Source organism: Lissotriton vulgaris, chromosome 4_1, assembly GCF_964263255.1.
Source record: "Lissotriton vulgaris chromosome 4_1, aLisVul1.2, whole genome shotgun sequence".
NCBI classification, from domain to species: domain Eukaryota; kingdom Metazoa; phylum Chordata; class Amphibia; order Caudata; family Salamandridae; genus Lissotriton; species Lissotriton vulgaris.
The window spans coordinates 1777732497-1777746468 of NC_141691.1; the positions used below are offsets into that span (position 1 = coordinate 1777732497).

General features: G+C 43.4%; 1 protein-coding gene across 1 annotated transcript in view; it reads left to right on the plus strand.

Moving 5' to 3' along the window:
* Positions 1 to 5762: 5762 nt before the first annotated feature.
* ZFPM2 (zinc finger protein, FOG family member 2) overlaps positions 5763 to 13972 on the plus strand; it is a 604418-nt gene continuing 596208 nt past the window's right edge. The window contains exon 1 of the mRNA XM_086966105.1: positions 5763 to 5913. Coding sequence (XP_086822231.1) covers positions 5874 to 5913 — 40 coding nt within the window. The 5' untranslated portion in view covers positions 5763 to 5873. The remainder of the gene's footprint in view (positions 5914 to 13972) is intronic.

The following is a 13972-nucleotide window of genomic DNA, read 5'->3' on the forward strand; positions in this document are numbered from 1 at the left end:
TTCTCAGACTAAAATGTAGCGCTTACAATATTTTTTTAGTATAAAATCTTTTTATTTCATCTCAACACTTTAAAATTTCAGAGATACTTCCGAAAAAATACACATAAAAAATAAATTAAAACTTTTTAGTACAGTTTATACCTTCCATTTCACGTGGTCATAAAATAATACATAAACAACTCAAAGAAAAAGCATGAAACATAATCATAAAATACCACTGTAGTTACCCCCCTAAATAACAATTCTAATATTCTTATTAGATGTTAATCCGATCCAATAGCCCTATATGTTTTGTGCGGGACACTCAGAACAGGAATTCCCATTTATCTAAAGGTTCCCCGACTTTTTTTGGATTCCTCGTTCTAACATAGGCATCTACGCGTTTCGGTGGTTTAAACCATTAGATGTGGGGCCACTTTCTTCAGGACAGTATTTCTTATGGGGTCATTTCTTTCAATTGATAGAGTCACTTCTTTAAAGTCTCTAGTAATATCTTTTACAGAGTGCAGTCCTACTTAAGTCTTGTAGGCAAGGAGGCAAGTGTAAAATGTATATATCTTTTATAAAAGAATAGTATGTATATTATTTCTTCGCTTTTCCTTTTCCACTTTTGCTTCTTTAAAAGGGATAGCTATTCATACCATGATGAGGTGTATAATCCACATAACAATTTATCTTTTCTTTGACATGTAGATTCCCTTATACAATATTATATAATGGGAAATCCCACTGATATCTCTGTCGGGTTGAATCTTTAATTGTGTTTTCCCCGATCCCTCCGAACGTTTCTAATCTGCGTTTCGTAGACCAGTTCACTCTGCTCCTCGTACCAATTTATAATATCGTATAAGGGTCTGCAATCTGTAAAATATACCACTAAAGACTTTAAAGAAGTGACTCTATCAATTGAAAGAAGTGACCCCATAAGAAATACTGTCCTGAAGAAGGTGGCCCCACATCTAATGGTTTAAACCACCGAAATGCGTTGACGCCTATGTTAGAACGAGGAATCCAAAAAAAGTCGGGGAACCTTTAGATACATGGGAATTCCTGTACTGAGTGTCCCGCACAAAACATATAGGGCTATTGGATCGGATTCAATCTAATCAGAATATTAGAATTGTTATTTAAGGGGGTAACTAAAGTGGTATTTTATGATTATGTTTCATGCTTTTTCTTTGAGTTGTTTATGTATTATTTTATGACCACGTGAAATGAAATGTATAAACTGTACTAAAAAAATTTCATTTATTTTTTATGTGTATTTTTTCGGGAGTATCTCTGAAATTTTAAAGTGTTGAGATAAAATAAGAAGATTTTATACTAATAAAATATTGTAAGCGCTGCATTTTAGTCTGAGAATATACTTGCGATTTAAGTGGGCTTAATATGAGCTTTGAATGCATGAATGAGAGGGTGGTGTGAAATCAGACACAGTTGGCTTCCAGGGATTTTCCCATAGGCTTAATTTGTCTTAAGTACCCTGTTCCCTGGAGCTAGTAGGGTCATATCTCTCTTCTTTACTTCCCCTGCCTATATATAACGTTAAAAAACATTAAAAACACGTACATTTTATTTCTTTAACCCGTTCGATGCATCGGACGGCCCCAGGCCGTCCGACGTCACGGTGGGAGTGTGCAGAGGACAGCTGGGGGCCGTCTGAACTACGCCTACTCATTATTTAACCTGCACCGCTGCAGAATTCGCACCGCAGTCAATGGGTTAATTTCTATTTGCATGATATTGTTTGTGGAATCCAACTTCTGAAGCAACCACAGCACCGAGACCGCCCTCCTAGCTGCCACAGACGACATCCGCTCCCTCCTCGACTGAGGTGAAACAGCAGCCCTCATCCTTCTGGACCTCTTGGCCGCTTTAGACACCATCTCCCACCACACCCTAATCATGAGACTCCACGATGCCGGCATCTGCAACAATGCCCTGGACTGGATCCACTCCTTCCTCACTGGTCGAACACAGCGAGCCAAACTACCTCCATTCCTCATTGAACCCACAGAGATCAGCAGTGGAGTGCCCTAGGGCTCCTCCCTGCAGTCCACCCTCTTAAACGTCTACATGGCTCCACTTGTAGCCCTCACCAGGAACCACAGACTCAACATTACCTCTTAATCTGAAGACATCAAGCTGATGCTTTCCCTCACCAACGAACCCACAACCACCAGAAACAACTTCCACATTGGGAGGAAGGCCGTTGCCACCTGGATGAAAGACAGTTGCCTCAGACTCAACACGGATAAGACCAAAGTCCTCATACTGTGACCCACCCCCTCAGCTTGGGTGACTCCTATTGGCCTGCTGCACTAGGAATCCCCCACCCCAATGGACCATGCACGAAACCTCAGCATCATACTGGACTCCTCGGTCACAATGAACCACCAGATCAATGCCATATTCTCATTATGCTTCAACATGCTATGCCTGCTTTGAATGCAAAGAAATTCAGATGGATCCCACTGAATCCATAAAGAAGGTCACCCATGCACTCTTTAGGACTAGACTCTACAGCGGCAAAGCATTCTATGCTGGTGTCACCCAGAAACTCCTGAGGAAACTACATAACATTCAAAATGCCACTACCAGATTGGTCTTCAACATCCCCCACCATAGCCACATCACCAAACACCTTCAAGAACTCCTCTGGCTCCCAGTCAGCAAAAGAACCCCTTTCAAACTCCTCACACACGTCTACAAAGCCCTCCATGATGCAGGACCAGCATCTCTGAACCACCACCTCTCATTCCACGTACCCACCAAACACCTTCGCTCTTCCCAACTGGCCCTGACCACTGTCCCTCAGATCTGCAAGACCAGAACCAGAGGAAGCTGCTTCTCCTAACTAACCACCAAGACATGGAACACCCTGCCTTTCCACCACAGGAAATCCCTGTTGCTGACCCAATTCAGGAAGGATCTCATGACCTAGCTCTCTGACTGAACCCAGGTGCCCAGACGAATCAGCAGACCGCCTTCCCCCACCCCGTCAGCGCCTTAAGACCCCTCACGGGTGAGTAGCGCTGCTATACAAACACTGATTGATTGATTGATTGATATATTCTTCTTGAAGAACTCAGAAGGAAGCCCCTAGTTTAGTTACAAGGCTCTTCCTTCTCACTCACTGTAGGATATTCATTTATGAGTCTTTTGAATCTTTATGCACCCAGATTTGTTCTGACACCTCCAATGACATTAAGGACCTTATTACGAGTTTGGCGGTCTTTTAGCGGTGGCATCCCACACCGTCCACGAAGGACCACCAAAAACATGGAGTGCCCGCCAGCCGGATTACAAGTGTAAGCCTGGTCAGGCGGGCAGTGCAGGGGTTGTCTGACTATGGCAGTCAGTTAGGCTCATAGAAGAGCCTGACATGCAGACCACTGCTGTGAGAGCGCAGACTGCACATTCCTGCACCGTGTGGCATGCATGCCATACCATGCAGGAACTGTGGGTGGCATAACAGGGGGCGCAACATGTGCCCTACGAATGCACCCCCAGGCCTAGGAGCGGCAAGGGGCCTTGTTAGGACCCCCTTAGTTGCCTCTCTGCCACCCTTTTCATGGCGGGCACCCATGAAAGAAGCACTGGAAAGTCATAGCTTCCAGGGATTGATCTCAGGTTTAAATTACTGAAACCTTTACTGGACCTAACAGAATAGTGACCTACTATCTTGAGGTGGATTCTATACCACCCCCCCCCAACTAATAATCCACTTTCTCACACTTCAGTACTGAAGTTACCCCAAGGGACCCAGTGCGGCCCTCCGATGTAGTAATGTGGTACTCCCAGAGGAGTCAAACTCAAGCTTCGCCCACATGTTACCCAAGTACCACACAAGCTTCTCTAAGCTTGAGTGAGAAAACTGCGGAAGTACTGCAGTACCTGTGAATTCATTAAAAAACAGAATCCATGTAGTTTGGAGATTCTGTGGGGATTGACAATTTGTGGGGCATTTCCTGGAGGCCTGGACCTGCAGCCAAGCAGTGTGGCCAACCTTCAGCTGTGCACGGCCAAATACTGAGCACAGTGTGGGGTTGGCCATATACAGTGAAGCTGACCGCAGAACCTGGCAGAAGGCCATGTCCTGCAGCCAAACCATGCTATGTGTAGGGAAAGCCCATGCACAGTGGAGGTTGGCCGAGGAATATTGGACATAGAGGCTGGTTAGAGGCAAGACCTGTGGCACACTTCCTGCTGTGCAAAGCTAAAGACCCGGGTACAGCAAGGAATCGGTTGCCATTGGGGGATGGGTGCAAGGCATGACCATAGGCCCTGACTTGTGGCGAACCCTCGCTGTGCATGGCCTTGGCCCTACGCAACTGGAGGTTGGCCACCCAAGCTGGGTGGGCGCAGCCAGGGCCTGCTGACAGCCTCCTTCTGCACATGGTTGAAGGTTATTCACAGCTGGGATTTGGCTGTCTGCAGATGGGTTTGGGAACAGGGCCTGGTCAGAGAAGGAAGGGTTAAAGTAACATGATACTTAGATATGATAATAAAATCTTAACTTACATTAAAAAAATAGAAATTGGCTGCAAAAAAACAAAGTTTAAAGTGACTCTACAGTTAGGTGCTGCAATAACTAAAAAACTGATGTTTGAAAATCAAAACAAACACTGCAATTCGCCAGTTATAGCTGAGTGAGTTCACTATACCGTGTTCCACCACTATGCACTGCTCATGACTTCGCTTATTCCATCACTTAAGACTTTAGTGGTGTGGTAGGGAACGGAAGGGGTCAAAGGTACTCTGTGGGGCCGAAGCATACACAACCCCTGTCCTTGCTGAAGAATTGCTCGGCCAGGGGCGCGGACAGTGTCTTAGCAGCTGGTGAATCGTACGCCTCGTGCGATTTTACTGGCTGGAATTAAAGCGCTTTAACATTGGATCTGGTGTCCCCACACCAGGGGATACTGAGTGCAAGATCCCCGGGCCAGCTGTTATCAGGTGAAGCTGTCTCACCCGGGGATACCGCTCCACCTGACTCCTGGTGCGGCCTTAGAGCCTACACAGTGTTCGTACACGTTCATTAATCTTACTTGCAGCTGTCTTCCCCTCTTTCCATTGCACATGAAACATTAATGTCAAAATCCAAGCGGGAAGCTGCTCTGCCTATTTAAAGCCGCCAAGATATTGTTTGAAAGTTGTGCATTTTATTTCACAGGTGCAAAGAAGGGGGAAACAGGGAAACCCGTTAAAGCAAACACGGTGAGCTCTCCTGTACAAGTAAAGGCTCAGGGGAAAAAGAATTGCCGTTATCGAGTTATCCGAGACAAATTAGATAATGATATTTCCAAAGGTTTATCTGATGATATGCTCCTATAAAAACAGGAGTCTGTCTGTATGAAAGTCTGTCAGCCCTAGCCTCACGTGTGTCATAAAACACACAGCAATCAATATTTGTATGCCGGCTCTTTTTTTGAACCAGCCAATCACTGTTTGTTTGATGGCAAGGCACCCATCCTCTTCCTCCCCTGTCGCGTGCATCCCACCTCTCCCGTTTGAAACTGACTGGCATGTCTCGTGCTCCCTCCCCGGCCCCAGACACTCCAGTAATCAGCGTCTCCGAGTAGATCCCAACCTCGGGGGTGACAGCAGCACGGCGTGCAGGCTATGTGACTCCGCGAGCGCCTCCGCCTCCCTCGAGCCCCCCTCCTCCCTCGCTCGCCCTCTCTCTCTTTCGGTCCCTCACTCACCCACCCACTCACTCTCTCTCATACTCGCTCTCCCTCCTTCCCTCGCCCCGCGCCGCTCTCTGTCATTCCATATCATATGACTTTGCATCTCGAGCCATCGATCGAGCACTCCATGAAATAAACGCGTCGATCTGTCCCTCGCGCACCTGGAACACGGGGAGAAGCATGTCCCGGAGGAAGCAGAGCAAGCCCCGGCAGATCAAACGTGAGTCCCACCGGGTGTTGGGGGGTGTGTGGAGGGAGGGGGGGCATTATAGAACAGAACGCACGAGGGACGGCTGACGAGCGTCCATAGATGAAAACAGCACTGATTTAAATACGATCGCCAGAAGCGCCTCTCCAGTCCCTTGGCTGGCTTGCTTGTGAATTGTTTATATATATATTCTTACTTTTTTTCAACAGTTTACGGAGTGGATTGTGCGCTAGACTTCTAAACTACCACTTTTACTGCAGAGACCATTGACACATAGTTTTAACTTTGTAGAGCAACTTAAGGAACCCTCGTGAGTCTGGTGAGCCCAGCATCCGCGGGGTGCGCAAAGTTGTGATTTCTTTTAAATCCAAAGTGTCATGGGAGAGGCTGTCTGAGAGAAGCGCCGATCAAGCGCTTTGGACAGCGAGACCCTATTGGTACTTATGGTTCATCATTATCTATAATTTCAGAATTGGGAGCATTCTAGGCGCCCTGATCTGCATCTGTGGCTTCAGCAAAGAGCCTTCGGTGTCTATATTTCGGATTCTTTTCAGTACACCATGTCTTGCAAGTAACATCAGAGTGGCTAACTTTCAGTTGTATTTGGGCGGTGTGTGTAGTATATATTAAACGCATAGTATATATTATAGATAGAGGGACACACAAGCGCACGCTCAGCGCTGAAGGCTGTCGCGGGTGGTGGGCGATGCTGATGCACTCGCCCCGCATAGTTTTTAAGCAGCAGCAGAAAGTTCTTCTGCACTCGTATTAAAGTAACAAAGTTGCTGAGAGCGGCGCTCCTTGTTAGAGCGGTTCCAGTGGCAGAGCAGAGCCCCCGTCCGCTGAAATCTGAAGGCTGCTCCCGAGAGACGACGGGCTCTTCACACCGCACGCCATCACTGCTCCAGCAGAGGTATAAGCGTGGATTGTGGCCTCTGTCCGCGCCCCCACGCACTTGCCTGTCTTGTCCCCTCACCATTCCAGTGCCACCCTTCTATGACGGAGCGTGGCCGCTGTGGCGCGTGACAGGTGTGCCCCCTCATGGGGCAGGGCTGGGCTCTGTGCTCCCTCGCAGCTGCATACTTGGCACCGCCAGCAGACCCTGGAACTTAAGCAACACTTCCGGCCTGGAGGTTTACACTGCACACTTTATACAACATCAGATGCACTTCAAAAAAAATTCCAAGCAAATGTAATAGATTAGGTTGTGTTAGACTCGGTAATTAATGTAAATATTCAGTTGGAGTTGGTGTTGTGTTTTAGTAAATCCTCCCCAGGGAGGCAGGTTCCTCTCAGATTCGCTCCATGTTGCGGTGTTACTCCTTGGGTTAGTATTGTATGTTCTGAGTCTGACACCCCCTGCACGCAGCTACCAGCAGGTTACCACACGCGTGTACGCTGTCTTAAAAGACGTGGGTTGGTTCCTTTGAAAGTAGTTGGGGTGTACCATGTTCGCCACGAGGTGCAATCAGGACTTTTATAAACCCGTCAACCTTAGGGAACCGACGAACCAGCCATTCCAACAGCATCTAACAGCATCTAACGCATAGGTCTGCACGACTTCATTGAAACTCCTGATCCAACCGCTGGACCCAGTGAACTTTTCTCGAGTGCAAACATTCAATACAAGCATGGCTTCCGAGGTTCGCAGATGCCCTGGTGTTGTCTCATTAAGTAAAAGTCAATACGGGATTTATTGCATTGCCACACTTAGGGTATCTGACAGGGACCCTGGTGGCGAATAATGACTTCTTTTTATAGTGGATGGTTGGTGCTTTTATCACTAATAAACAATTCGCATTAATTGATTGTATGTTTCAAAGGCCATCTGATTGTGTTTTTGCCTACTATGTTATCTACCCAATTAACTTCATTAAATGTTTTTTTCTGCATCCGCATAATGCATTGGCAGATAAAAGTCTGGTCATTAATTGAGAAGGGCTGCAAGTAACAAGCTCTGCATGTCTGTGCCCCTACTAATTCCTGCACACTACTTCACGATAAATAGTGCTCTGGGGAGACGAGGCCTTTTTTGGAATAATCAATTTCCATTTGTGTGGTATTGGCTGCGCGGAAACAAATACACACTCTGGCAAATGTAGGAATTTGTGTACATGTACGAGCACACCCATATAAACCATATGTTTGATCATAGGCAGGTAGAAAATATGAAATATGTATATGTGTATGTATATATATATATATACACATATATATATATATATATATATATATATATATATACACACACATATATATATATATATATATATATATAGATAAATAGATATACATATATAGATAGATATAGATCTAGATTTATAGATAGATATATAGCTAAAGATATATGTACTGTATATAAATATATATATATATATATATATATATATATATATATATATATATATATATATATATATATATATATATATATATATATATATGTACAAATACAAACACACATAGTGTTTTTCCATTCACCTTTACACATAAATGCATTTATTCTAACACCCATGTTAGTTAAAGCACAATGTAAAACACTTTAGCCACATGAAGAAAGATGAATATCTAATGGATTGCCCTTTGTGCACTTCACATATATGAGTGGCTTCTTAATAAAATCTTTATATGTGTGTGTGATAATGAGAGAGAGCATGTTTTCATGTGACTATTTATGTTTGCTCTACACAGACATATAAATGCACATAGGCATGATAGACATTCGTATATGTACCTACATATTTATGTATCTATATATGTACATCCACGTCCATGTATATTTGTTTATTTATTCGAACACCTCACATGTGTGTGTGTGTGTGGATGTGTGTGCACATATAGACATTAATATGCAGATGTAAATATACAGTCTCTCTCACATTCGCAAACTCTAACGTACACAGGCACACTCTATTAGATGAAAGCCCTCATATACATGAAACGCCTGGACAGAAACACCATTTGTAGCTCTCTTGGTATACATATGCATGTGTGTAGATGCCTTTATATGTGTCTGCAAGCATGCACTAGGTAGGCAGTGAGGTTCCACGTTTATTTCGTTTGTCATTGACAGACGAAACATGTCTCACAAAAGGACTATTAAGCAGTGAGCTAGTGCATCAGGTCACCTCCTTCACTAGACAATTACAACAAACGTTATATGTTACTCTGCTATCGCTGGGGCGTATATTGCTCATGTTTTGCCCTTCAAATGGGCAACATAGGATTAGCAGTTAATAAAAAAAACATTTTGGGGCAATACTTACAATCACCAATACTTAAAAATAAAAATGAGCACTATCATAAAATCAAACAAGTTATGGTGGGCGTGATTATGCAGACACATGGCTTTGCTTTTCCTTATATAACAAATACCAAGTGCATCACTTATAATGTCCCTGGAATCACTTGGTGGCATTCTAGAATTATTAACTAAAGTTACTGCCGAGATATTTTTAATACTACTCCATTACATTTTTTATTTATTTATTACATTTCTTAGTGTTTAAAAGTGCATAATTTACTGGGATGATATAATTTTCTTGAATTATTACTTTTGAAACTACTGTCCAACATGAAATGAAACTCTATAGCCATTAAATATGCATACACTTTCTTTTATACTTTCAACTTTAGAAGGACAGAGACAATCCTCCTTTTAGCCTCATCTGAAGAAAAAAAATCGAACAAGAGAATGTTACAGAGAGTCTTTTGTCTGTGCAAAATGCCAGGTGAGGGGAGGCCTGTAAAACCTTTCTTTTAGATCCAATGATCTTTCTAGGCCTTCTTGAAGAGACTGTGTGGTCATTTTATTCAGGCTTCCACGGTAGCCCCTCGCTTGTACAGGGTACTTATATATTCTAGGTATTATCAACAACAAGAATAACATTGTCATGACAGCTGTCTAGTCAACATTCCAACACTGCGCCCTTAGATGTGAAGGCACTCACAAAAAGTGTGTGCAAAGTGTAATTATGATCAGGAGACCCGAGATTCGCCTCAAACATTTTAATGTTATGTTGATTTGCACCCCCCACCCCCCTGCTTACACCCCTAGCAGCCCGTAGCATTGATGATGCTAGTACTCAGGGCAAGTTCTGACAGGACAGCTGGTTGTTATCGTCTTGCCCCTCCCACAAGGTCTAGTGATGTCATCAAGGGAGCCTCTGATTTCATGCGCCAAATCTCTATACAGACTCCTCGTAAGATTTCGAGCTTAAGTTTGGATGTGTCTTTGTTTAACATGACCTAGGTATTTCTTTTTTTAATTTTCATCCAGTTATTTGTTTCAGTTTTAAGCATTGGCCCGCCTCCTTGCTGTTTGCAGCATCGAGTTTACCCTTTACCTAAGACACAGAAGGAACATATTTGCATTTTCCACAGTCGTTGTATGTGTTCCAAAGTTAGAATTTAGTCACCTTCAAGGAATACAAAAAAGAAAATGTTAGAAAATGTTTAGCTACTCAAACTATATTTGAGAAAAGAGAATGGGCGCACATAGGTACCGGGTTATTAGGAGAGATATTGGAAAAAGATATTAAAGGTCCATATTTCTAAGCAGAAATAGAGAAAGTAGTCGCGCGCCGCTGCACGTGAGGCGCGTGCGCTGTGAGCTACTCACTGGCCAAGTACTACAGCCGGAGCTGACACAATGGAGCTGTCTGGCAGGCAAAAAGTCCCTGCATACCCAGGACTCCGGAGACAGTCAATTTAAAGGACAAAAAGGTTGTTGGGCATCGCTTTTCTCTCTCTCCTCCTCCAGCATACAGTTCCCCGCTATCTGAAATTGTGATTTATGCAGCATTTTAATATTTTGCTTATTCGCTCCCCTTGGGTGCTCTCCGGGCAGCGATAAAAAAGGCGACGCTGAAAGAGCGCCATTAATTTGCTCTGATGACTGGCCAGATAAGGGGCGATAATGGGAAAGATAAGCGGGGAAGATACGGCATCAGAAACCCGATTATTACCATTAAAATTCCAGCCCAGCAATCTGCAGGAGCCTGATAATTCCTTCTCCGTTTCCACCACTTTGGATGATAAGGCAAAAAATAGTCACTCAGTGCTCCGTGATTAGAGCGGACTGCCTGGATTTCCCGATAATACCATGATAAATTATGTATTTTAGTCCCTATGTTTTGTCGCGAAAATTCAGATTTTTCTCCCCGTTTCATGTCACTTTCTCCCTTCCCTCCGCCTTCAAATAGGAGTCTCTTTCTCAACTCCCATTACCGCCATCAGTTAGATAAAAGGCGCTGATAGGGGGAGAGGTGTTTTGTATGGCAGCCCCATATCAATGCTATCAGGCCATCTCCCCGCGCCAGCTGCTGCCTCTTGTTGTTTTTAGCCTTATCACCTCCTGCCAATATGCCAATAAATTGCCCAGGTTGCGCTCCATTCTGTGGCTGGGCTGTAAAATTTATGACACAAGTGATGATGCTTTTTTTACTGATGCCTTTCTGTACGATTAGCAAATGTGTTGTATGTGCAGTTTTATTGTTCTTTTACTCCCCCCTCTCTCTGTCTCTGTGGCTGTCTGCGGTCTGGTAATGAGTTGGCTGACCTGTGTGGCTTCTGCTGCAGTCACACTTAGTGCAGCACAGTGGTTTGTGAGCTTGCTGAGCAGAAAGCTTGGATTGGACATGTGTTGGGAGAAGTGGCAGATGAATTATGTGCTGGCTGCTTTAACCTAAGTCGTTGCCACCGCCCACACACACAAACTAGACAAGTTCATTCACTGTGCATAGTAAAAGAATGTGTGGCTTTCCAACCCTCTTTGTGATGTTATATTGTGTGCCTCTCTTCTAGACTTCAGTTATTTTTACTATCGGGTTACTATAGTATCGAGTACACTTTCAGTGTAAACAAAACACGTGATGTGTGAATAAGTATGAGCCCAAAATAACAGAGTGAAGTCACAAGGACACAATGACTGGAGGAAAGACTCAAAAGAGTTGTTCAGTTTTGTTTGAGTCAAAGTTTAAGACACTCCTAGCTCATTTTTGTTGGCCTCATTCCTAAGTGCTTCACAGACTGTCCCCTGTAGAGGCTCCCATGAGGGATTATGTGGAATATACACATGTGTACACAAAACATGCGTCTGCTATTTTTAGGAAGGACATTTTCTGCCTTATTGACAGTAGGGTCGTCTCTTTGCTCACACCACAGCATATGTACTGTTAGGTACCAGTATTCATAGATGACTTGTGCCCCAAAGTTTGGGATGCACATGTGTAGTGCTTTAAGTGGTATTTACTATCAATATTTTGTGTGGGACAACTTCCCAGTTAGATTGTTCTATATGAGACAGTTGTAGTTTTGAAGGTTATGGGTGAAAGATGCCGTGTTGCGTCGTGTTAGTGGTTTGTATAGTTCTTGTACCACTGTTAGGTGGCTTTAACTTCAAAACACTGTGAGGTAACAGAGAGGCTGAGCATGAGATTGAGGCAGAAGGAAGGAAGGAACAAGCGTATTAAAGAGAAAGAATATAACATGATGTTGTGACGTTGCTTGCTCCTAAAGCACTCTGGCCTCCATTAGGTTGCCTCAAAATGCTAATGGGGGACAGAAAGAGGAAAGAGAGGTTATCTGATGGAAAGAAGGAGGACTTAGGTAATATCAGTGCAATTTTTCCTTTCTGTTTGGGTTGTTTTGTTGCTGTTATACTGTGTTTTATTACATTAGTATGTTTAGGTAATATCAGTGCAATTTTTCCTTTCAGTTTGGGTTGTTTTGTTGCTATTATACTGTGTTTTATTACATTAGTATGTTTAGGTAATATCAGTGCAATTTTTCCTTTCAGTTTGGGTTGTTTTGTTGCTATTATACTGTGTTTTATTACATTAGTATGTTTAGGTAATATCAGTGCAATTTTTCCTTTCAGTTTGGGTTGTTTTGTTGCTATTATACTGTGTTTTATTACATTAGTATGTTTAGGTAATATCAGTGCAATTTTTCCTTTCAGTTTGGGTTGTTTTGTTGCTATTATACTGTGTTTTATTACATTAGTATGTTTAGGTAATATCAGTGCAATTGTTCCTTTCTGTTTGGGTTGTTATGTTGCTGTTATACTGTGTTTTATTACATTAGTATTTATATAGTGCTTTCCATAACCAGTGATAGGCCTAAAGCTCTGATGTGAAATAGCGTCCACGTCAGAAAATGTTCATTGAGACCTGGGTTCCAATCCTAGCTTTCTTCCTTGGAAATATTGTGTCATCTTGGACACATCCCTTCTTTCCCCGCATTTATTAAATGTGGGAATGCAAAGAAAAGGTGTCACACTAATGTTAAGTTCCTTGCAAACACTTAAACATTTACTAGCAAACACCCCTACTATTAAACTCTCTCCTATCATCTGCTCCACATACCCTGTGTTGGTTTGTTAACAGAGAAAGAACAATTATTTATCAGCTGCACTTCACACAGCAATGGCTTCATAAAACCTTTTGTCGTTAGACCAATACTGTGCATGATATGTAAGACTACACGTCTTCAAGTCTGATTTGATTTTCATGCTCGCCCAGAGATGAATATTTTCGCTCTGTAGATGTGAGGTCCAAGCAAGTGGCGAGTGTAAATAGGCAAGGCAGGGGCATGAGAACTGTGACAAATGTGGGCTATCAGTGAAATATGAGGCTAGACTCCAGAGGTAGTGTCGCTCTGTTCTCAAGGAATAGGAGGGAAGCTGGTGGGGTACAGGAGAACTTAAGGCGCCTTGATAATTCTGGATCATGCAGATATACTGGGAAGCAATCTGATTGACTGACTTCACATTTGTGCGCCACCATCTGACCTTCAGAGACAGAGTAGAATCCATATGCAGGAATGTGGGTGGGATTGCAAGATATAAGGGGAGGAACCAAGGGTGGAAACCATGGGGCAGATGTCTACTTATGGACGTCATGGCCTCACATACTTACGGGTGACTTTCGTGACAAAAGAAATATTGATCTACATTCTTCTTTGCCAAGCGGGTGTTGGGATGGAATATGTCTGAGAATGAGTTAAACATCTTTTAGCTCTTGTAAGCCTTCCCATACCTGACAAGAGAAGCGGATTGTCAGCCTGCTGT